Here is a 26,192-nt window from a genome sequence, read left to right as displayed (position 1 = left end):
AGATTTCTGTACCAGGAGGAAATGATGAAGTAGATTCTACTTCTTGTGAATGTAGCTCAATGTTTCTTGGTGGAGTCTGTGAGAGTGACATTGTAGAAGTGGTGAGTAAAAAATCCACAGATTGTGATGACCTTGACATGTCGTTAATTAAAGAAGTTCTTCATAATGTCCTTCAGCCGTTAACATATATTTGTAACAAATCATTTCAAACTGGAATTTTTCCAGATAAAATGAAAATTGCCAAAGTGATCCCACTATATAAAACTGGTGATAAACAGATTGTGTCAAACTATAGACCGGTATCTTTACTGCCTCATGTGGGGATGAACAAAAAGTATTTGACCAGCATAATATAATCTGCAGTATGATCATTGCTTTAACAAAGTAACAGATAGCTTTAAGAAGGCCTTAAGATGCTTATGCACGCAGTTATTATGCTTAGTAGAGGTTCTTGATTAAAACATTTATTTAGTAGAGGACATACACATAGTCTCAGTGAGCCTCTGGTCTGGTAAAAGGTCAGAAGTGCAACAGGTGAATTGAGAAAGAGCATGTGAGGTCGTGACACACACACATTAGTTAGATTTATTTATAGGAAAGAGTTTAGTCATGTCTGGCTGTAACTGCAAAAGTGTCTCGGTAAAAGAGGAACCGTTCCTTGTTGTCTCGGCAAGAAAGAGGAACAAGACAAGAACGGAAAGTACCAGCCATGAAAATAGAAGATGATCTTCTGGGTGAAAAGCCATTGTTGGTGTTGATCTGATCTATGTATAAAATGTATCTGTGACGCATGAAGGGGCGTCAGTAAATCAAACCCTGATGCTATAAAATATCTGTTCATGCTTTGATTAAGTCGAGGACTACTGGCTGTCTGCGTACAGAGTGTCTTCCCACACGTGTGTTCATTAAAATCATTGTTGGACCAAGATCCTCTGGACCATGGGTGGTTTGTACTCTCCCTCCTCAATTTTGAACCTTAACATTTGGGGGCTTCGTCCGGTGGTTGAGGAGGGAGGATTGGAGGTTTAGATGGAGAAATTTGGTGGTCTCTGAGGTGGTCTGACGGGCAGACATGAATTCCAGTGGTCGAAGTGAGTGGGCATAAGCCGGCTTATCCAAAAGGTAAGGCACTACCTGTTGAATTATTTCCAAAGTGTGCCAAATTGGATATGATAAAATTTAAGTCTACTCACTGAAGTTACTGGTGGATGTCTGTTTTGATTTTGATGAAAAATCTCATGAGTTGAAGCAGTTAGAGTTCTGCTAAGAAGAAATGAAAGTAGTTAAGAGTCTGATAAGAAAAGTTTAAATACTGGGTTGAAGTCCCAAAGAAATTGAGTTCGAGTCTCAAGTAGTTTGGTAGGGAATTGGTTATTGTGTTGGTTAGAGTCCAAATTTGGTCATAAGAGTGGACCTGAGCGGTCATTTTGTGAGTTGGAGTCTCCATTGACCACTAGGTTGCACCTGCCTCAGTTATACACTTGTTTCGGGTGTTGATTGTTGTTTCAAAGTATTATAAATTATTTTAGAACGGAACCGTGGGGGTTCTAGGAAGCGCAGTGCTCAGAGGTAACGCTTGCCAATGCCAAGGACGCTTAGGCATTGTCCTCGAAGAGGGATAGTCAGTTGGTCACTGTGGAGCTTGGGGCACTCCAGAATAACTAGGAGATAGAGTCTCCTTACCGTTTGGAACGGTACCTGCGCTTTTTTGGTCAGAAGAAGTTGGACTTCGGGCGTGTAACTTTAACTTAAAACTTCAGGGTAAGCCTTGGCTGTGAAACGCCAAAAATAGAGCTTCAGGCAAAGTTTGGGTTGGTTGACGCTTTTAAATTGTGTTAGGGATTTTAGAGATGAGGCCAGAAACAGTTAAAGTCTTGATACTGGTTAATTGGTCGCAAAAAACTCAGGGAGTTTATCCGCTGGGCGGTTATTTTAAATTTGTCGAAATTGTGTAGGTGCTAAAGCTGACAGATCTGACAGTGGTTGTAAATATAAGATGTCTTTGTAAATATAAGAGATCTCTGTGTGAAAGGAGTCTGAGGCAATGCTGGAGCTATTTTTAAGACGGTGCTTGTGTGAGTGAAAATGCAAATGAGTAAGCAGTGAACTGTTTAAACCACAGTTGGTTTTACAAATACTGCTGCAAACATTGTTGAGTGTGTGTTTCAAATGCCATTTATGTTTATTAGAGGACTATAAATAAAGTTTTGAGTTGCCGTAGTGGATGTATAGTAATCGACTGAGTTTGGATGCAGATATATAAATATATTGAGTGCACTGTATATATTTAAGACTAACACATTACTTGCAGTAGTAACTTTTCTCCAGCATTAGTTGCTGGTGTGGTTTATTTTTTCAATTTCTTGTGTGTGCGGTGAGAATTAATGGAGGTTTCAATTTTTCGTTTGTTTGTTTTTGACTTGCTCTTTTTGATTATGACAAGCATGTCTAAAATACTCTTAGGAAAGTGTGTTTTGAGTTATATTCCTCAACTCTGGTCACAGTTTAAGTGTGAATGCGGTGACTAGAAGGTTTTGAATGATGAATAAAGGTGTGAGAGGTATTTCTTTGGTGATGTAAAGTAGGATGTTTTAAAGCTTGAAAGTGTTTTTAATTTGAGAGAGGCATGAGTGATGTTATAAGAGTTTGAGTTTCTTTTTCTTTCAGTTTAAAAACACATAAGTACATACACTTGGTACACCTGTTTACTCTTTGACTTTATTAAAACAGACGGTGTATTTGAGTGTGAATTTCAGTAATTGTATGTTGATATGGTAATTTAGTTTTATGTTAGGTGAAGGAGATGTCCATCTCTGCGTCTTGCAGGATTGAAAGTGAAAGTTGAAGGTTGTGATGTGAATGCTGTGAGTACTCGATTTGAATGATTCTGTGTGAGGTGTACAAAATACTAAATAATAATAACACTATGAAAGTTGATAGTAGAGTGAGTGCAAGGTGGTGTGTGAACAGAGGAAGTCTGAGAGAGAAGTGTGTGCGTAGGCAAAATGCAGAGTGTGTGCGCGAAATAAGGGAGTATTGTTTTTACATCAAGGTTTAGTATAACTAAAGTAGAACGTTACAAACAAACAGATAAAAAATAAAATGAAGAGAGAAAATAACTGACAATTACATTAATGAATAGAAAACACACATACACAAAGTGCCATATGTGAAATTATTCTAGGAAGGAGTCAGAAGTGAGATAGTTTAATATAAGATGCAATGAAGGAAGCAGCTTACACTCCTTTAATTTCCAGAGCCAGTGTGTTCCCTCCCCTGCCCACTTGGGCCCCGTATCAGGCGAGTATGGAAGGCTGGATAGCCCATGACGGGTAAGATCCCACCTCGAAACCCTGGGACAACCTAAGGCAGGCACAGCCACGATTACTCGGCCTCACTCAGTCCCGGTGAGCTCAGACTCACGGGTGAGATGAAGTGAAGAAGACGGGACCTCAAGGGTAAAGCCGCTGGGCTAAGGCGAAGGGGGTAAGTGGCAAGTGGAGCCCTACCTTCTGGCTGAGGACAAGGAATGCTGCTATTTAAGGTAGGAAATCAGAATTTGGGTTAGTAAATTTGGGAAAGAAACTGACGGCTTAAGTGGAGAATTATGAAGGAGTCTGACACACTGCAAAAGCAAAATATGCAAATTCACACACACAAACAGAAAATGCATTAACCTTATAAAGACAAGACAAGCTCATGGAGTTTAATGCATAGACACTGATTAAACCTGGCTAAGAACACAAACATATGCAATGAAGAACAGCTTGCTATTTTGTATGAATGATACAATGGTGTGAATGTTTAATAAAATGCATTTGAGTTTGTAATTGAGGAATAGAAGAAGCCATATGACAAAGGGAGTGAGTTATGAAAACAAAAAGTGATTAAAGTAGTTTTAAAAAAGAGTGACTTAGGAGTGCTCTCGTACTGAGTGATCAACACTAGTGATCACTGTTGAAAGAAATAAAATGATTTAATGAGTTGGTGATGTTTAAACATATGTTTCTGTTGTTACAGCAACTCATTGAGAGATGACTCAGTATGCAAATTAGTTGGAGTGAGTGGTGACGAAGGAGCTTCCTGTGTGTGTGTGACTGAGGAAGTGACTTTCAGAAGAGGAAGCATGGCAGACGAGAAGTGCAGATTGGGGTAGGGAATTTATAGTTTAGTGATTATATGATGTCGTAAGGGGTCTTATGCTGAATTTAAGAGCATAAGGGGGTGATTTTTGTGTGCAAATTGTGTGGTTTTAATGAGACTTTCGGTGTATTGAGGAGGTGAAATTATGTGGTGGCAAGACTTTTGTGTGTTTAAGGTTGTTGGGGTTGTTGTGGTGATGGGTTGATTTTGTCAGTTAGGTTTGGGTTGTTGTTTTTGTTTTTAATAGAGGGAGTTTTAGGAAACATGGACATGTCTAAAAAATTGGGCCCATTATTTTGTAACAGTGCACTTAAAGAAAACCTGTCAGGTGATTTTGTTTTGTTTTTATGAGCTAACAATCAGCTCTATTTTTTCATTTCTGTTCTAAGCAGGCCTGCAACAGTGAATAACGGCGCTGAAAATTATCGAGAAGAGCAGATATAAGGTGGGCTTTCCAGATTATAATTGGCTGAGGAGAAAGCTACCTGGGGACTATTCAGGACGTAAGTTCCTGTAAAAAGGATTTTGTGCGAGTCAATCCAGTCCAAAAGCATAAAGAAATATTTTCCTATGGAAAATAAAAAATGACTGAGCTCATTTTGCTGAGGGTGGAGTATCTGATCGTGCGGGAAGCTCCACTATCAGCAAATACATGGTGTGACTGCATGTGAGTGAATGTGTGACTGCATGTGAGTGAGGATGAATTAATGTGGACAAACAATTGTTTTTACCAGAGAAAATTTGTTGACTGGGGTTAGATTATGGGATTATAGTATATTGTTGGGAGAATGCCAAATGTTAAAGGGGAAACATTTTGATGAAACTCAGTTATCATTAATTAAAGAAACACATGACTGATAATTGTTCTGTTTTAAGTTTATTTTTATGATATAGATTGGAACATGAGTGGGGAAAACTGAGCATTTTTAAGTTTTGTATAGTATCTTGACACATGAAATGTATCAAGATAAAGGGGGGTTTAGGGTTTATTAATTTAATTGTTTAATAATTTAGGATCATTTTAGGACTTTTGGGGTTTTTGATTATTTGGATATGGTAAAACTGAAACTGTTATTTTTAGGTTAAGGTTAAAGGATTAAAAGTGAACTTGTCACGGTTTGCGGGGCAAGCCGTGTGGAGTTGTAGAAAAGGACCCAAAAGGCGGCAGCTCTGGTGCAGGTGAATATTTATTTACAACGGTGGGCACAAAACAGCACTGGTGGAAAAACAAGAAACCGGAAACCTAAACTGGGTAAGCTAATAACACAAACCAGAAACGAGGATGCAGGGAGGTCCGGGGAAATACACAAGAGACGCAGGGAGACCGAGGGGAAACAACACAGACGAACCAGCAACTACCATAACAGAAGACACAAGTTAAATACACCCAGAGAACACAGGGAGATTACACACAGGTGGGGAACACAGGTGACACTGATAAACATAACGAGACAGGGCAGGAGTGAACACAACATTATGCATACTGACGAGAGACTGTCAAAGTAAAACAGGAAGTACACAGAGGTTCAGACAGGAGGAGAGAGAGCACGGGGAGAACACAGACATAACAGGCTGGGGGAAACATGGAATAAACACAAAGAGAGACGAGAGCTCATAAATAGACAGAGGGGCACAAGGGGGTAAGAGTCACAAAGGGAAAAACACTTAGGGAACACCACAACAGGACACCTCAGAAAACCTGGCCTAAATAAGGAGCGAAAATACAAGGAACCAAGAATACTGGGCCAACATGGCCCAGGACCATGACAGAACTGAATCCTGTCTAGAAGATACAATGCCGGTTTTTCAAAGCTGTGAATAAATCTTAGAGGGAAAATTAGTGAGGGTTGAAGGAGTAGAACAGGTTTGATTTCTTTTTTGATTTTTAGAAGAAGTGGTTATAATGTAGGCATACACATACAGATATTACATAGGTTTATCTTTAGGATAAAGGGGGAGCTTCTACGTAGAAATGATTTTTATACATATTGCATTTTGTGCTTTTAAAGGAGTTGTGGCTCAAATTTGTCTCTGGAGGGTCACGAGCCTTTGGCTAGCGCTATGATTAGCCAATCTACTGTGAGGATAATATGAGTTCATGAAGGATTGCACACGCTTACAGACACAGAGTCCAGAAACACACATGACAGTATTGATTCCAGGCAAAAGGCCTCAAATTCATTTAGCTTTTGACTGAACTTAAAAGAAGGACCAAAGAGGAAGGAAAGCATATATTTTGCGTAAGTCTGATAGACTAGAATTAGGAGGTATTGTTACATTAAAGGAGCAAAATGAAATAAAAAGGCTATACCAAAACGGGTTATAACATAGGAAATGTGAGGTTAAAATGAAGTTAACACATAGGAGTTGTTTCAAGGCAGCATTCAGCTATGATGAAATGTATACAGGAGTAATTGCTTATATGCTTAAACTGAATTGATTAAAGTGGTTGTTTTCTTTTGGATCTTTTAGAGTAGAGGAACTTGCAGCAGCGACAATTTGTGCACAGGATGTTGATGATCAGATAAGGGAAAAATAGAGCGAGCAACCGGACGTGAAACCAGCGCTTAAAGAATTTTAAAGAGATGAGTAACGTTGAAGAATATATATAAATACAAGTCAATAAGTTAAGAGCATAATTAGGATCATGCTTTTGATTAAAGAGTCCCAAATAGGATAAGTTAGGGAGATGCAGGAAAAGGTGTTTTGTTTCCTTTGCAGAAGATCGATCTCGGCGTCCACAGGAGGGGCGAGGATCCTGGAGATCTCGAGGCCTGCAGAGAGGGACCGAGAAAACCTAAGCTTACACATGGAGTGTTCTCGAAGGGGAGCTGGTGTTTATTACCGGACCAATTAGATGACATGAGGTTGTCTGATTTGCTGAGCGAGGACACAATGTATTGCGACCTCTGGTGTTCCAGAGGTCGAAAGGGGGATTGTGGGGATGAACAAAAAGTATTTGACCAGCATAATATAATCTGCAGTATGATCATTGCTTTAACAAAGTAACAGATAGCTTTAAGAAGGCCTTAAGATGCTTATGCACACAGTTATTATGTTTAGTAGAGGTTCTTGATTAAAACATTTATTTAGTAGAGGACATACACATAGTCTCAGTGAGCCTCTGGTCTGGTAAAAGGTCAGAAGTGCAACAGGTGAATTGAGAAAGAGCATGTGAGGTCGTGACACACACACATTAGTTAGATTTATTTATAGGAAAGAGTTTAGTCATGTCTGGCTGTAACTGCAAAAGTGTCTCGGTAAAAGAGGAACCGTTCCTTGTTGTCTCGGCAAGAAAGAGGAACAAGACAAGAACGGAAAGTACCAGCCATGAAAATAGAAGATGATCTTCTGGGTGAAAAGCCATTGTTGGTGTTGATCTGATCTATGTATAAAATGTATCTGTGACGCATGAAGGGGCGTCAGTAAATCAAACCCTGATGCTATAAAATATCTGTTCATGCTTTGATTAAGTCGAGGACTACTGGCTGTCTGCGTACAGAGTGTCTTCCCACACGTATGTTCATTAAAATCATTGTTGGACCAAGATCCTCTGGACCATGGGTGGTTTGTACTCTCCCTCCTCAATTTTGAACCTTAACACTCAGTTTTCAAAGATTCTTGAAAAACTATTTGCAAACAAACTAGATTCTTTTATTGATAAATATGATTTATTGAATGATCATCAGTATGGGTTCAGAAGAAATCGCTCAACATCTCTAGCTGTGATGGAATTTATTGAAAATATTGCAACGGCTGTGGATAAAAAACAGTTTGGAATAGGTGTGTTCATTGATTTACGTAAAGCCTTTGATACGATAGATCATTCTTTACTTTTGCAGAAGTGTGAAAGGTATGGTTTAAGAGGTGTTGTACAATTGTGGTTAAATAGTTACTTGAATAATAGGTTCCAATATGTGAGTATTAATAACATGAAATCTAAACTTAGAAAAGTAACTTGTGGAGTTCTGCAAGGATCTGTTTTGGGACCTAAGTTATTTTTACTTTATATAAATGATATTTGTACAGCCAGTGATACTTTAAAATATGTGATGTTTGCTGATGATACAAACTTAGTTTGCTCAGGAAAAGACATAAAGAAATTACTGAAAACAGTGGAAACAGAACTCATGAAGTTAAATAGATGGTTTGTGTCACGGTTTGCCGGGGGCAAGCCGTGTGGAGTTGTAGAAAAGGACCCAAAAGGCGGCAGCTCTGGTGCATGTGAATATTTATTTACCACGGTGGGTACAAAACAGCACTGGTGGAAAAACAAGAAACCGGAAACCTAAACTGGGTAAGCTAATAACACAAACCAGAAACGAGGATGCAGGGAGGTCCGGGGAAATACATACGGAGAGACGCAGGGAGACCGAGGGGAAACAACACAGACGAACCAGCAATTACTATGACAGAAGACACAACTTAAATACACTCAGAGAACACAGGGAGATTACATACAGGTGGGAACACAGCTGGGAGTGATTAACATGACGAGACTAAGGAGGCAACTGAAAACACTCACATAAGACACAGACCTTCACAATAAAACAGGAACTTACACAAGAAAAGACACAAACTAAGAAACGCGGACTAGATACAGGAACACACGGGCAGAACAGAGTAAACACTAACCAGAGAAAGAACAGAACCACAATCACGAAGAGAAAACACAAAACGCTGGGTCAAAAGGACCCAGGATCATGACAGTACCCCCCCGTCAAGGGCTGGCCCCAGACAGCCCAACACAAGAACACCAAAGCAAAAAAAAAGAAAAGAAAAGAAAAGAAAAAAAAAAGAAAACCACCCAAAGCAGAAAACAACCTGACCAGGGCGGGCGGCGGGGGACTCAGGAAGGAGGGCTCGAGGCAAAACAAAAACAGGAGCACCAGAAGGCCAAAAGACAAAAAAACAAAGAAACAAAACACGAGGCCAAAGACCAAAAGAAAAGAAGCACACCAAAGCACAGGAACACAGAGACCAAAACCAAAAGAAAAAGACCAATAAAACAAAACACACCATAGCCCAAGGAAAATGGAGACCAAAACAGAAAGGTCCAGGGGGCCGGCCAGGGGGCCGACAGCACAGGAGTCCAAGACAAAAGTTCAGGGGGCCGACCGTGCGGACGGCAACGGCGTGGATACAGTTCGGGAGGCCAGCCATGCGGATGGCAACGGCGGCGACGTGGATACAGTTCGGGAGGCCGGCCGTGCGGACGGCAACGGCGGTGACGACAGCGCTGGTCTGGGGGCCGGCCGTGTGGAAGGCAACGGCGGCCACTCAGGCGATGGCGGTCCGGGGGCCGGCCGTGCGGAAGGCAGTGGCGGCCACTCAGGCGAAGAGGGTCCGGGGGCCGGCCGTGCGGAAGGCAGCGGTGGCCACTCAGGCGAAGGAGACGACGGAGCAGTTCAGGGGGCCGACCGCGCGGAAGGCAGCGGCGGCGACGAAGGAGACGACGGAGCAGTTCAGGGGGCCGACCGCACGGAAGGCAGCGGCGGCGACGAAGGAGACGATGGAGCAGTTCAGGGGGCCGACCGCGCGGAAGGCAGCGGCGGCGCTCCAACGTCAAGCGTACTGGCCGAGGCCCAGTGGGCACAGGACCAGACGAGGCAGGCGATGACGGGGCCGGACCAGGCGGGGCTGCAGAGGCTGGACCAGGCGAAGCACAGGCCGGAGCCGGACCAGGCGAAGCACAGGCCGGAGCCAGACCAGGCGTGGCTGGACCAGACGAGGACGAAGACTCGGATGAAGCCGGACCAGGCGAAGCACAGGCGGAGGCTGGACCAGACGAGGCTGAAGGCTCGGAGGCTGGGCCAGGCGAGGCGGAAGACTCGGAGGCTGGGCCAGGCGAGGATGATGATGAAGCTGCAGCCGGCGGCTGGACGGGCTCCTCGGGGCCCCCAGCTGATGAGGCAGAAAGCTGGACGGGCTCCTCGGGCCCTCCAGTTGACGAGGCAGGAAGCAAGGGCCGGAGTGGTCCCTTGGACCCTCCAGCGGAGACATGAGACGAAAACTGGAGCGGTCCCTCGGACCCTCCAGCGGAGACATGAGACGAAGGCCGGAGCGGTCCCTCGGACCCTCCAGCGGAGACAGGAGACGAAGGCCAGAGCGGTCCCTCGGACCCTCCAGTGGAGACTAGAGACAAAGGCCGGAGCGGTCCCTTGGACCCTCCAGCGGAGACTAGAGACGAAGGCCGGAGCGGTCCCTCGGACCCTCCAGCAGAAGTCATCACTAAGCCAGCAGTCATGGAGTCCTCTGGCAAGCACGAAGGCAACTGGCAATGCACTGAGCACGGGCTCTGCACAGGCAATGCTGACATGGCGCAGTTCTCAGGTAGCTGCTTAGACTTCAGGGGTCCAGAATCAGCCGGGGACTGAGACCTAGCCTCTGGGGAAGCCCTGGAGCGGCAAACTGTGCCAATGGCGGCTGAACCATGAAAAGCACCTTGAGGTGAAATTAGACTTTCTCCCTGCATGGAGTGAATGAGTGAAACCGGTGATACTGGAGCCAGAGCTACGGGTAGCGGGGGCACTGGAGCTACAGGGGCCTGCGCTACAGGCGGCGCTGGAGCTACTGGGGCCTGCGCTACAGGCGGCGCTGGAGCTACTGGGGCCTGCGCTACAGGCGGCGCTGGAGCTACGGGGGCCTGAGCTGAAGGTGACTCTGGAGCTACGGGGGCCTGAACTGGAAGTGGCACTGGGGGCTTTGGAAACTGAACTGAGGGTGGCTGCGGGGGAGCTAACTGAGCTGGGAGTAGCTGCGGGGGAGCTAACTGAGCTGGGAGTAGCTGCGGGGGAGCTAACTGAGCAGGTGATATGCTGTTCACAATATCATATGCTGCACAGAACATCGCCCCTGAATGAACAGTCATACAGTCCGAAAATGAAAAAGAGTCCTCACTCACCACAGCCGGCGATTTAGAAGCCCGAATGTCCGGCTGTGGGGTGGCGCGCTTGCGGCGCGATCGGCGTTTCCTCCCCGCAGACGGCTCCGACGGGCCGGGCAAGATCATATCCGGCGAGTCGGGCAGCGAGGCAGGAGTGGCTGAGAAAAGGTGCGGTGTGAGCCGGAGAAAAGCCTGCATGGTCGGAGGAAGCGACTGCAGAAGCCATGGCAGGCCAGAAAAGAGCCGTTGCAGCCGACCTTCCACGGCGCGGCGAAGCTCGTACGGAGGATTCTCCAGCCACAGCCCGAGGAGGATCTCCACATTGTAGCCGATGTCATCCTGGAGCTCCTCGGACGGATTGACTGCCGCTGGGTCCATGGTGGCTGGTTCGTACTGTCACGGTTTGCCAGGGGCAAGCCGTGTGGAGTTGTAGAAAAGGACCCAAAAGGCGGCAGCTCTGGTGCATGTGAATATTTATTTACCACGGTGGGTACAAAACAGCACTGGTGGAAAAACAAGAAACCGGAAACCTAAACTGGGTAAGCTAATAACACAAACCAGAAACGAGGATGCAGGGAGGTCCGGGGAAATACATACGGAGAGACGCAGGGAGACCGAGGGGAAACAACACAGACGAACCAGCAATTACTATGACAGAAGACACAACTTAAATACACTCAGAGAACACAGGGAGATTACATACAGGTGGGAACACAGCTGGGAGTGATTAACATGACGAGACTAAGGAGGCAACTGAAAACACTCACATAAGACACAGACCTTCACAATAAAACAGGAACTTACACAAGAAAAGACACAAACTAAGAAACGCGGACTAGATACAGGAACACACGGGCAGAACAGAGTAAACACTAACCAGAGAAAGAAAAGAACCACAATCACGAAGAGAAAACACAAAACGCTGGGTCAAAAGGACCCAGGATCATGACAGTTTGTATTTAATAAACTATCATTGAATGAAAGTAAAACAAAATTTATGTTATTTGGAGGTAGTAAAAGTAATATTAAAGTAAAATTGAATTTAAATAATGTTGAAATTGAAAGCGTATATGAGACAAAATTTTTAGGAGTAATTATTGATGATAAACTTTGTTGGAAGCCCCACATAGAACATGTGAAACGGAAATTATCCAAGTCGATTTCTATTCTTTATAAAACAAGAGATTTTTTGAATAAGAACTGCCTTTATTTATTGTATACTTCCCTTTGTTTGCCTTATATGACCTACTGTGCAGAAATTTGGGGGAACACATACAAAACATATTTGGATTCAATATTTAACACTTACACCCCCGGAGAGCAGTCATTTCGGGGTAGTACCTTAGACCCCCGCGGAGTCATCATTTTGCGTTTCTACCTTTAAAAGCCGGAGAGCAGTCAAATGCTGGAAGTGGAAGCTAAATTGGCTAGTCATTCATATGTATATTGGGTCGTTACCTAGGAATTCTGGAGGGAGGGGATTGGGGGAGAAATCAACACACATGAGTCTAGGTCCTTTGTTGCGTGGTTCAGACCGAAAACACTACCAAAAGGAAGCCAAACACTGTCACCCTTTACAACAAGACAAAGTGTGGCGTGGATGTGATGGACCAGATGGTTCGGGAGTACACTGTCCGCAAAGGAACACGGCGCTGGCCAGTTGCCGTGTTTTATAACATGATTGACATGGCAGCACTGAATGCACATGTGCTGTATCAAGAATGCACCGGGACGAAGGAAAGACGGGTGGACTTCCTGGTAGCCCTTGCAACCGAATTGGCTCACTCTCATGTAGCTGCGAAGAAGGAAAGAAAAGAACAGTTGCTTCGGACACAACCCTCCACACCGAGCCCTGGAAAAAGGGCCACGTGTCAGGTCAAACACAGATGCAAAAAAAATCAGGCCACTGTGCGATGTGTTCACTGCTACAGGTACACATGTGGTAAATGCAGGCGACAGATACCGTGGCAGTGCCAGGATTGTGAGTGATTGCTGAAAATGTTGTAATGTACTCACTCAATTTTTGTTATTATTTGTAAACATGTGTACAAACGGTTGGTTTTTTTTCTATTTTCATCAATAAATGTCAGCAACAAAGGACCTACATGTGTGTTGAGTTCTCCCTAAGATGGCATACTGAAACACTCCAAGTGTTTGCAAGTAAACCTGACAAGTTTGGGATCAAGTTTTGGGTGGCTTGCAACCTAAAATCCAAGTACATTTGCAATGTCTTCCCATATCTTGCTGGTACTATTGTACCAGTGCTCTGAATGGTGCCACAATGGACCACTGATCAACGACGGGGGTGTGACCACATAACAATGCAACCCGTCACCCCGTCGTTCAGTGGTCGTTGATCAGTGGTGCCACAATGGACCACAGAACGACGGGGTGACGGGTTTCCTGCAGTATATTGCAAGTAAACCTGACAAGTTTGGGATCAAGTTTTGGGTGGCTTGCAACCTAAAATCCAAGTACATTTGCAATGTCTTCCCATATCTTGCTGGTACTATTGTACCAGTGCTCTGAATGGTGCCACAATGGACCACTGATCAACGACCACTGAACGACGGGGTGATGGGTTGCAGTGTTGCACTCACTTTTTATTATTATTAGTACATATGTGTACAAATGGTTGGTTTTTTGTACTGTAAGCAATGGGAAGGTCAAACAAAATCACAAATGCATGCATAGATACTAATTATAATTCCAGTATCTCCTCCTCTGTGTCAGAATAATGTCTGAAATATCTTACTTACTAACTACATCCACTTCCTTGCTTGAAATGAAAAAGGAAATAACATGAAATGAAACTACTGTTTTTATCAATAAATGTCAGCAACAAAGGACCTAGACTCATGTGTGTTGATTTCTCCACACTCACTGCGGATGAGGAGACTGCTTCTCCACCGAAAAAGAGAGCTTGTTTGGGGACTGAGACACTCATCTGCAGTGTGAACAAATTCAAATTGTGAGCAATGGGAAGGTCAAACAAAATCACAAATGCATGCATAGATACTAATTATAATTCCAGTATCTCCTCCTCTGTGTCAGAATAATGTCTGAAATATCTTACTTACTAACTACATCCACTTCCTTGCTTGAAATGAAAAAGGAAATAACATGAAATGAAACTACTGTTTTTATCAATAAATGTCAGCAACAAAGGACCTAGACTCATGTGTGTTGATTTCTCCCCCAATCCCCTCCCTCCAGAATTCCTAGGTAACGACCCAATATACATATGAATGACTAGCCAATTTAGCTTCCACTTCCAGCATTTGACTGCTCTCCGGCTTTTAAAGGTAGAAACGCAAAATGATGACTCCGCGGGGGTCTCAGGTAGAAGCCTTCTTGACTTGACTGCTCTCCGGCTTTTAAAGGTAGAACGGTAGAAGCTGGGAATTCCAGTGTTAAATTGCAAAAAAGAGCTATTAGAATAATAAATAAAGTTGGATATGGGGAGTCCACCAACCAGTTTTTTGTAGGATCGTCTATGTTAAAATGGACATTATATATTCTAAAACTTTAGAAATGATATATCGAGTGATGAAAAAGAATGTTCCAATTTGTATTTTAAGGATGTTTCAACTAAGAGATGGAAAATATGATTTGAGGGGGTCTTATAAGTTTGAAATGCCTAAAGTGAGAACCAATGTTAAGTATAGATGTGTGTCAGTTTTGGGAGTGAAATTATGGAATGGACTTAATGATGAACTGAAGATGTGTTTTTCTTTGTCATTCTTCAAGAAGATTTTAAAAATTAGTATTATACAAGGTTATAGAAATTTGGTTTGTTAAAAATTTTTTGTGTTGATTTAATTTCTTGATTTATCATTGATTTCTTTTCAAACTGTTATACAACTTATTTATCAATGCTATTTATTTTCTTAAGGATTTGATTATTTCTATGGGGGTAAGGGATAGGATAAGTATAAGCCATAAGGCTTCAGCCTATTCCTTTTTCGGTTACTGTTTGAGTACTTTTATGTAAAATTATAATCTGTTGTTGTTGTTGACTGAAATAAAAATTTCAATTCAATTAAAAAAAAATTCAAAAGTTAGATTTCTTTTGGTTGACTTGGTTGGTTGATATACAGCATAATTCAGCAAAGATTTTGAGGATTTAATATACATATAATCAAATTAAGTCAAATAAAACAATAATATTTTTTATTATAGTTCACATTGCAGATGTTTATGTTGAACTTTATGTTCATGGCGGTGCTGCCTTTATTGAATTACTGACATCATTGGTTCAGGTTTCTAGAGCTGCTTCTTCAGATCTGAAGCTTCTGCTGCCATTTCTTCCTCTGATCTCCACTTGGATGGTATGTCCTTATCCTCTTGATCGTGGTTTTGTAACTACAAAGACAATGAAGATGTGATATGTAATAATATATTGCCAGAACAAATTTGGATTGTTTTCTGTATTAACTAGTCCATGAAAATGCATTGAGATATCAGCTGTTATTGGGTTTAAAAAATGTTTACAGAGTGCAGATTTTCTTCTTCAAAACTGTACATGAGACCACTCTTTAAGTTCAGTATGGAGACCCAGTGATCAGCTTTTGCTTGCACAAACTCATCATAATGAATTTGTTCCTCGACTTGTTTGTACTTGTCACTGTATATTCTTTTATTGTTTATAGAAAAAAAGCGAGAGCATATGTAAGAAGATTCAAAATATCAATTAAATAGTTCCACTTAGCACATCAGGTCAACACAGTGATTTATACGTAAAACCTAAACAGCTGGTGGAGCTTGCACTTCATAACTTGCTTATCTTGTGAATTGTGAACTGCAAAGTGGTCACTTCCTGTCTGAAAAATATGACATGGTTATTTAAAAGAATCTAGTTTTCTACTGTACTCATAGAGATAGGCTATTCACACTCATGTAATAATCTGTCTCCTGGTATCTCTACCACACTCTTGAGACTGCTTGGAGACACAGGCTACGCCCACATGTACACGAGAATTGGATTGGAGTTTTGGATCACTGAAAACTGAGAAATTCCTCCAAGAACATCAGCTCGGTTTAATGTTGACTTTGGTGAGTGCCCGGTGTTTGATAACTTGTGTAAAGCGATCACTCAGCAAACTAATGTTAAAAAACCTCAATGTGAGCCCAAAGTATCACTGACCCAGCTGGGTGAGGCAAGTTCCGCTGAAGGCTGGAAAATAGGGGGCAGCGCTTACTCAGAGCTAGGTGAGGCCCCAGAGGCTGTTAAAATCTGCTGCTATTATGGCTCAGGTGCAGCATTTTTGTGGGGTTCAAAGTCCTCTTTATAGCTATACTTTGGCAAAACTTCCAATTTTTGCATCTGACTCAGCAAGAGCAGTCTGCATTGCATGCATTTCAGTTCTAGTGTCTATAGCAGCTTCTATTTGTTTGTCAAAGGAGCTTGCAAAGAAAAGCGTTTGGACTTCTTTAAGTTGCTTGAAGACGTTTCACCTCTCATCCGAGAAGCTTCTTCAGTTCTAAGGTCAAATGGTGGAGAGTCCCAGATATAAACCTAGTGGGAGTTTCCCCCCACAGAGGGACAAAAGGACCCCCTGATGATCCTCTAATCGCCTGAGCCAAGGTGTGAAACTGGGTGTGGGTCCCAATCAGCCAGAGTTTCGGGTGTGTTCATTGTGAAACCTGGCCCCACCTTATCATGCGAATTCCTGAGGTCAGATGGCCCAGGATGTGAGTGGGCGTTAAGGCGTCTGGGAAGGGATCTCAAGGAAGGAATCCTTCACTGCGCACATTAACGCTGTGGATAAAAACATCAAGTTCACGAGGGAAGACACAAAGGACAACTGTTTGCCTTTCCTGGACTGCGCGGTGCACATTGAAGAGAACGGCAAATTCAGTGGCTGTTTGGTCTCTCCAATGTAGAGGTCTGGGCATTCCTCGCTGCACTGTACAGCATACACCACATTGTTAAGTCTGTGTTTTGGAGTTTTGTCTTTCGGGTGAACCAGTTTCTGTCTGAGCGTGTTGCTGGGTCTGAAATGCACCGGGATGTCATGCTTGGAGAAAACTCTCCTGAGTTTTTCTGATACACCGTCTACATAGGGGATGACAATGTTGTTGCGTCTGTCCTTCTTATCCTCCCTCGCTGGTGTCTGGTCTTCCTTTCTTTGCTGACTTTAAGAACGCCCATTTAGGATAGCCGCACGTTTTGAGTGCTTCCTTTACATGTGTGTGTTCCTTCTTTTTCCCTTCAGGCTTAGAGGGAACATGTTCTGCCCGGTGGTGTAGGGTCCTAATTACTCCAGGTTTGTGTTCCAAAGGGTGATGGGAGTCAAACAGGAGGTACTGGTCCGTGTGTGTGGGCTTCCGGTAAACTTCAATGTTGAATTTGCCGTTCTCTTCAATGTGCACCGCGCAGTCCAGGAAAGGCAAACAGTTGTCCTTTGTGTCTTCCCTCGTGAACTTGATGTTTTTATCCACAGCGTTAATGTGCGCAGTGAAGGATTCCTTCCTTGAGATCCCTTCCCAGACGCCTTAACGCCCACTCACATCCTGGGCCATCTGACCTCAGGAATTCGCATGATAAGGTGGGGCCAGGTTTCACAATGAACTCACCCGAAACTCTGGCTGATTGGGACCCACGCCCAGTTTCACACCTTGGCTCAGGCGATTAGAGGATCATCAGGGGGTCCTTTTGTCCCTCTGTGGGGCGTCACTCCCACTAGGTTTATATCTGGGACTCTCCACCATTTGACCTTAGAACTGAAGAAGCTTCTCCGATGAGAGGTGAAACGTCTTCAAGCAACTTAAAGAAGTCCAGACGCTTTTCTTTGCAAGCTCCTTTGACTACGATGACCTGGATGACTGAGAACCTTCACAGACATGGTTCTATTTGTTTGTGTTCAACATCAGATTTCCTTTCAGCCTCCAAATTTGCCAACATTTTTAAGAATGAAGAGAGACAAAGAGGTCAAAAAAGGGGTTGGCTCCACACACATACGTGCATCTCCTGTCTTTTTTCCTTTTCTTTTTTTTTCTTGGTACATGTTCAAATTGCACCTTATAGAAATGCAATAATAAACACACACATGATAAAAAATAAATAACAACAATTACCTTACAAACACATAAATTAATTATACTAAATGAGCACCCCACCTTACAGTGCCAAAAAATATAAATCATTTGCATGTTACTATTAAATATTACTCAAACGAATGAGCCATGAAATCTGACCAATCTAACCAAGTATCAACCCATTACATTCATCATGCAAAATATTGGACATGAAATTAAGACAAATCTGTCTATGCATTTACGCTCCTACAAACATCTTCAGACTATGTCTCATTTGCTGGATGTGATATGGAAAATACAAATGGGACTGCTCTTACAATAAACCTTATGATCACATGCAAATTAAAAACAAACCTATTTCTATTTTGCTGCTGGGACTCCACTGTGGAGATGCACGTCTCATTTCTCCCCTTAGGCAGGAGCAGGAAGTATAGAGAGCTCTTTTTTATTAGACGTGGTTATTAGAATATTCATATCATAGTCCCCAGTTATTGATATTCATTTGCCACAGACTCTCTTGTTACAAATTCAAAATATCACAGTGAAATTTAAAATAGTCTGAAAGTCACGTTCATTATTTTCATAGTGAAGTGCTATAGTTCATTGGTTTGGGGATAGATAGCTCACTGATATTTGTTCAAACTCAGATGTTTAATTAACATTATTAGCAGCCACATGTGACTCAGTTCATTAGCAGTGAATTGTCCTTTCATACTGCTGTGGTGACACACTGAAGCATGAGCTTGGGAGAACAATGCCAGTTGTGCAGAACTAGAAGATAAGTCAGCAGCCACCATAGTGCTGTTTTCATTTAGTTATGTTCTTACTGGTCAGCAGGAGAGAATGGGGAAATAGGCTGTCTTGTGTCACAGACATCTCATCAGTGATCAAGTACCCAGATCATATTTTTTTACAAAAGCCATGCAAGTCCTGGTACCCTCAACTATTTCTTAACATTTTTCACATAGCTTACCAAAGTATAAGCCCACACTGACTCAGATGTTTTTGTGTCCTGTACACAGTGACTGACAGTGAAAAAAATCCTTTTTTTATTTAAAATGAAATCTAAAATAATTTTTAAATGGACTAATAGGGATGGCCCAAAGTTGTCCATCTTACCTCATCGTAGATGCTGTCATTGTGCTTGAAATCCCCAGCCTTCCTAGGCAGCACGTGGACGTGGACATGCTGTAAACATACAAACAAGGTTTAGATATTGTGGTTGATCTGGAGAAAATCTTACTTTTTCCTGGGAGCACTATGACAGAGTTTCACAGTATGCTGGAGAAGCCATCAGAATGTTACTGGCATGGCACAAATCACCGGAGGGAAGGGTGCATTTCACCAAGCAGGGATTTTTTATTTTTATGTTTTTAAGAATTGACCTGACTTTATTCTAGGACCCAGGAGCAACAGATAGCTAACAGTTTTTGCTAATATACAATTGTACTATATACCTATACTACTGAGTATATCACTTTACAGTAGGTAACTAGTAATTATGCATTTTATCTACAATTTACAAAGAAATAAAAAGACAAATTCAGACCACTCCAATATAAAACTATGTTTTAGCAGCAGTGTTCTGGGTCCTTTGAAATTCAGAACCATTGCTTTTACATATCTTTATTTCTTGGTTTTGAGTAATTTTGCCATATTAATCTACACTGATGTCATAATCTGTAGTAAATGTTTTTACTTCATTAATTAAACTATTATTTTGTTTGTTGGCTGTGTTTACTTTAGAAGTAGAATTTCCCCAATTACGGGATAAATACATTTGCCTTTAAAATACAGAAGGTGTGTGTCTCTGAAATCCAAACTAAAAGCTCGTTCCACAGGGTCTGAAAGCTGAAGGCTCTGCATCCTAGAAATGCTACCCCACAAATAAATCAAACAAAGCCTAAGAATAAAGTGATAAGGATAATGTGGTACTATGAGATCTTTAAGATAAGATTGGGCCTCATAATTCAAGACCTTGTGTAACCCAGTGTTAAAAACAGGATTAAAAGTATAAATATTCATACTCTCACAATGGGAATAAATATTGATAAAAACAAAGTTAATTATAATAAATACTGATAAAAAGCATGTAAATATAAGTTTAATATGTACATATGTATATGTAATGTATAAATGGTGTGGGGGCAGGACTTAGTCCTGTAGAGTGTGTTTGTCAGATCCACTGAGCGACCAATCATTGGCCGGTCTGACCCTCCCCCAGACTGTGCGCTGCTCAGACACCTGTGTGTGCCTTCGTGTGCCAGTCAGATACGCCAGAGACACAGACGGTGAAAGATCAGTTTACCCGTGTGGCGAAGAAGCTAGCTGGATAGAGAAAGTCCTTTTTTCGGCGAGAATAATAAGAGTGATACTGTATTCCAGAGGCCGTGAGCCAACGTGAGCACTGTGAAGCCCCGTGTAGCATTTGTTGCTTCGCATGGTAAGTCCCAGGCAGTACACGTGCGCTAGCATAGCATGCTACCTGCCGCTAGCTCTGATGCTAACTTCCGTTAGCCATTTTGCAATGAAAGTGCCTCTTCTGAGGCTAAAGCAATTAGCACTGAGTCTGCTGCACTTTATACGAGATGTTCTTTAAAGGTTTATGTCACATTACTGTGGTATTGATGTATAATGCATGGTTTTGTGCGATGTTGTTATGTTAGCACATGTTCCCTTTTCTCATGGTGCTAATTATAGTTCTGCACAATTAAGTATTAGCAATGTGAAATTAAGTGCCTTCACCTGCACTTTACTTAGCTGAAACTTGATAAGTCTCAAGCCAATGTGTATTTTTAATGCACTGCTGAGCTATTTTGTATTGTTTTAAATGTGTGTTTCCTATGCACTTTTCCCTTTGAAATGAGAATAATTTGTTGTACAACATAGAATATTTTGAAAGAAATTTAGAAGCACTACAAGCAACCAGTAGTAATAATAAGTTACAGGCATGATAGCTTAAATGTTGAACTACTGTGTTCTGGCCTGGTCCCCAGGTCAGGTTTTTTCCCTTTGCTTATTTGGATTGGATTGGTTTTGAGGACCTGAGAAGAATCGAGGATCCCTTTTCCAGTACTGGATGGCGAGCCCAGCCCAAAGAGCCGGATGAACTGGTAGATTGTAACCCGACTGGTTACACACACACTGAGTGACTATTGAACATTGAAAGACTGAAATTGACTTTAAAAAAGACACAAAGACAATCTATCCTTAGGTCGACCATTTGTGGGGTTTATTTTATTTTATTTTGTCTTCAAGAAGAGCGCTCTACTTTTGTTAAATGTGCACAACTTTAATAATTGCTAATAAATGCAATTGTGTTTTCTACACCTACTGTGTACAAGTCCTCTGTTGTCATACACCCTTGGCTCCTACGAATCTAGAACCTGTCTGATCTGGTCCATATTTCCCTTCTGTCCTCGTACTGTGGTTAAAGGTAACTATACTGCCGTACTACATACAAAGAAGGCAAGAAGTAGCACTAACAGGTCTAGTATTGCACCACCATTGTTACACTTGTGTGTCAGGTGAAGGATTTTAAAGTCAGTTCTGGATTTATCAGGGGGGCAATGAAGAGAAGCCAGTGTGGGAGAAATATGATTTTTCTTTCTTGTCCTCTTTCAAGTATACAAATGAATAAAATCCTTTTCCAGCATCACTCAGACAGGATATTTCTAATTTTAGAAATGCAGTGCAAATAGCAGAAAGCCTCCATATTTGTTTAATATGCACACAGAACATATTGTGGTTAACAATGAGTCCAACAGTGCACTTGAGGCCAAAGTAATATCATCTAGACTAAGATTTTACGTGCAGAGTACAAGAACCTTTTTGTCAATTAGGAGAAAGTAGTGGTACGTAATGATATGTCTCTAAGCTGGTTATGAATCATTTCTTCTATAATGATTAATATTGTATTTGTGAAGAAGGTCATTACTAGTTAAGGGTAACGGACGCTTGGCTCAAACAGAGCTCTTACTTTTTGTCAGCCTGGCCACAGTGCTGAAGAAAAACCTGGGGCTTTTCTCTGTCAGTGACGTTTCACAGAATAAAACAAGTAAAACTTTTTCCAAACCAAAGAAAGATCTTTTAAATAAATGCAAAGCTATTTTCTCTCAAGCTTAAGACTTTTCTGGTTCGTCATGACTTTATACCAGGGTATGCCGGGGCATAAACCTCCAAAATTTCCTGCTTCCTTCGCATGCAGTGAGCATGTAACACTATTAACGAGATAATCGACCTCTGTGGGAGTCGAGTCCAGGTATCTTCTCTGCACAAAGAAGAGAAGAGCTTCTTTCAGTTTTGTTCCAACACATTGAAGAGACTCGCTGAGTGCGGTTTCAAGGTCAGTAAAGAAAAGTTGCAGTTGGTCCGACCAGAAGTAACAATCTGGTGCCGAAACTCCGGGTGGGGAGGAGTTGCAACCTGCAGCTCGTCGTGGAAGGTGACAAAGGGGGCAAGGGCCAGCAGCCTATCTGAGTGACGCCAGGCGACATAAGAAAAGGTGAGTGCCACCTGTTGATTTTTATCCAAAGGCGCTATATTGGAAGTTAAAACTAAATTTAATTAAATAATATTCACTCAGTCTGGGCTTCTGGCGTTGGTCCATAGTGATCTTGACTAATTAGTTTTAAAATAGGGCATAGTAGTCTGACTAAATTCATTGTTGTTCATTTTGGGGGTGAATTTTGAGTTAAGAAGTTATGTGTTTAAGTTAATACGGTTTAAGGTGTGTGGAAACAAATAAATACGGTTTAAGAGGTTTAACTGTGGGTTGACTGGGATGCCAGCCAGTCAATCGGTAGTGTAGGGATAATTTGGTTTTAATAGGGTAGCAGAGACGGTCTCGGGCTTCAGATAATTAAACGGGGGGGCTGAGAGCTCACCGTGAGGCTTTTAAAAACAGGTAAATTCGTTTAGGACTGAGAAGCTAGGCTCTCTAGGAATGCAGTTGTTCAGCGTTTTGGCAGACGCCACATGCAACGGACGCGTTGTTATGGTTAAGCTCGGTTGGCCTACCGAGGGAATTTTGGGACGCCCTTAATGGCCAGGTAATCTATGAGTGATTGCCTTCTACTGCATTGATTGATTAAGAAGGTTAGACCTGGCTGCATCCTATTTAAACGTCAGGAGCTTGTGAACTTTAAGTAAAGCCAAAAGCGTGATCTGGGATATTTCACGCCGCTGGTGGAGATCCGGGTGTCCGGGCGGGGAAGCAGTTTTAAAGTACTAGAACTTAGTAATTTGACCGTTTTTCAAGGCGGCGTACTTGAGACGGGTAATTGATCAGCAAGAGCGAGGCTCTGGGCTGAAAGATGCTTTTAAATTAGTCAAAAATTTAGCAACACCAGCAGAGAAATAGAGAAGTGAGATAAAGTTGTTCTGGCATATGGTGTTTTCTTAGGAATTCGAGCACTATCGGGAGGGCGTTCCCGAGGTGTGTATTGACCAGCAAGGCGAGGCCTGGGCTATAGGTGCTTTTAAATTAGTCAAAAAAGTTAGGAGTAACCTCTTCTGGTATATGACGTCTATGGGGCCCGTGTATACTGTATATAAATTACTCGTGTGTCTGTGCATTTAAAAGTGTAAATTGTATAAACTGTCTTGTGTTGTTGAACTTTTTCTGTGTGGATTCAGAGTGTGTGAAAAAACGAAAACGCCTTTCTCTTCTCTCCCTCTCAGGGAACAGAGAGTGTGTGTGTATCTCTCCCAGAGGGGAGGGGTTGTGTGGTGCTGCGCAGTAGCGGGCACACGCGCGCGAGTACGAGCGGAGTGTGTGTGTGTACAGCTGCGGCCCTATTTCTCCCTTTCTGTCCTTCTGAGCTTCTTTTCGTTAGGTGAAAGGGGGTCTCAGAAGTATGGTTAAAAGATTTCAGTATATTAAATAAACTAAACCTTGTAGTTTTGTGTTGGTGATTTCCTAATGTGATTATGGTTTAATAGAATTCCATGAGTAATGATCCCTTGGGTAAAACTCCAGTAAGGTAGGATGCGGGGATAAATATCTTGACAAAATTTGAGAACTTTGGGTGATTGTTGGGAGATTTTTAGTTGGGTCGTATTTCTTTCTCTACCTGGAAAAGGCAGAGATCTGTGCTCTATTTGATGTTGTGTAAATAAAGCTTTTAAAAGTTGGTTGAGTCTCTCGTATAAGGAGGGAAAACGGTGCATGGTAGATTGTTTGGATTATTCTTGTATGTGAAAACTTTGTAGTTGTTAGGGAAGTGAATGTGAGAGTGAATTTTCGCTGGCTTTGCGTGCTTAAAACTGTTATATTAGACGTTTGTCAAGCTTTGAGCTTGAAAGGAGGATTAGAGGGTGTGTGTGTGTGTGTCTGTGGGCGGTCTCTCTCTCTCAGGCTGGAGCCTAGCGGAAGTTCGGCTTGACCAGCTTGTGAGATTCTGACTGCCGAAAGGAAAATACAACGAGGCAACCCCTAGGGGAGGAGCCTAAGACCGGCCATTTTGGTAAGGTAAGTGAGGTCAAAAAGCAAAATGGCTGAAGAGGAAAAGGCGACCCCTGGAGGGGGAAAGAGATACAAGCCACTGAAGGAGCAAATACAGGAATTGAAGAAAGCCATTAAAATGACTGAAGGGACGTCTTCAAAAGAGATTGCCCGTCAGTGTCAGGATTTAGAAAAAGAAGTGAAGGAATTATGTGAAAATCAACAGAAGACATTGGAGGACAGAATCCCTCTGCACTCCCTCTTTCAACGACAAGGGGAGAAATGTGAAGAGAGAATCAAGGAGCTTGAAGAGGAATCTTTAGGACGTTTCCAGGGGAGAAAAATAAAGGCTGAAAAGAAACTTATGATGGAAAAACAAGTGTGTATTACATTGTGCATTTTGTGAAAGTGTATTTATCAGAAAAACTGTCCTCAGATGACCCTCCTATTATTACTAAGTGTGTAGGTGACCGTGCGTGTGTTACATAAGTGCGTGCATGTAAGTAGAGGCCAGCGTACGTGCATAACTACACGCAGGCCTGCCAGGGCCCAACAGGACTCGTGGATCTGTATAGTGTGACTGCTCTGCTCTAACATGCAACAACTTTATATAAACAGTCAGTGTACATTAATATTTGCTCAAAGTAACACAGATGTAATTAAAAGATTATACTGTCAACAGATTCAACAATGGCAAATGAATAATCAATGATAACTGATTGTGAGAATACAAAATAAAATATCTCCTGATCACACTCCTCCTCTTTGGCCTTTTGAAAAAAGGCCAACATTTAGAGATATTGTGTCACTCCTCCGTCCAGGCGGCTTCTCGCAACGGCATCATATGTTCCGGACCAGCTGACCCAGCTGAACCAGAAGCTATGGCCCTGCTCACCAGATTACCCAACACCTGCCTCACCAGAGGAATGAGACAACACCCGAACAGCAACAAACCTAGAAAAACTAGAAGAGAAAACATGGCAGACATAAACAATCCCTTATATTGCCCAAAAACAGATGTGAACCAATCTCCCAGCCTTGAGTTCACGCCTGATTGCTCATGCATGGTTCTAGATAACGTTTTCAAATTTTCCAGCGCCCGCGTGACTGTTCCGTCCGGAGCTGTATTGTTGGGAATAAAGGTGCAACATAAAATCCTTTTCCAGCATCACTCAGACAGGATATTTCTAATTTTAGAAATGCAGTGCAAATAGCAGAAAGCCTCCATATTTGTTTAATATGCACACAGAACATATTGTGGTTAACAATGAGTCCAACAGTGCACTTGAGGCCAAAGTAATATCATCTAGACTAAGATTTTACGTGCAGAGTACAAGAACCTTTTTGTCAATTAGGAGAAAGTAGTGGTACGTAATGATATGTCTCTAAGCTGGTTATGAATCATTTCTTCTATAATGATTAATATTGTATTTGTGAAGAAGGTCATTACTAGTTAAGGGTAACGGACGCTTGGCTCAAACAGAGCTCTTACTTTTTGTCAGCCTGGCCACAGTGCTGAAGAAAAACCTGGGGCTTTTCTCTGTCAGTGACGTTTCACAGAATAAAACAAGTAAAACTTTTTCCAAACCAAAGAAAGATCTTTTAAATAAATGCAAAGCTATTTTCTCTCAAGCTTAAGACTTTTCTGGTTCGTCATGACTTTATACCAGGGTATGC

At 42.3% G+C, this 26,192-nt stretch overlaps 1 protein-coding gene across 1 annotated transcript in view; it reads right to left on the bottom strand.

Annotated features, from left to right (window-relative positions):
- Window positions 1–13,611: 13,611 nt before the first annotated feature.
- fhit (fragile histidine triad diadenosine triphosphatase) overlaps window positions 13,612–26,192 on the bottom strand; it is a 168,876-nt gene continuing 156,295 nt past the window's right edge. The window contains exons 7-8 of the mRNA XM_082534115.1: window positions 19,190–19,258; window positions 13,612–15,394 (exon numbers count right to left, since the gene is read on the bottom strand). Coding sequence (XP_082390241.1) covers window positions 15,296–15,394; window positions 19,190–19,258 — 168 coding nt within the window. The 3' untranslated portion in view covers window positions 13,612–15,295. The remainder of the gene's footprint in view (window positions 15,395–19,189; window positions 19,259–26,192) is intronic.

The sequence above is a fragment of the Aulonocara stuartgranti genome (assembly GCF_965226115.1).
Source record: "Aulonocara stuartgranti genome assembly, chromosome: 5".
NCBI lineage: Eukaryota > Metazoa > Chordata > Actinopteri > Cichliformes > Cichlidae > Aulonocara > Aulonocara stuartgranti.
This window is presented reverse-complemented; position numbering and strand designations above follow the sequence as displayed.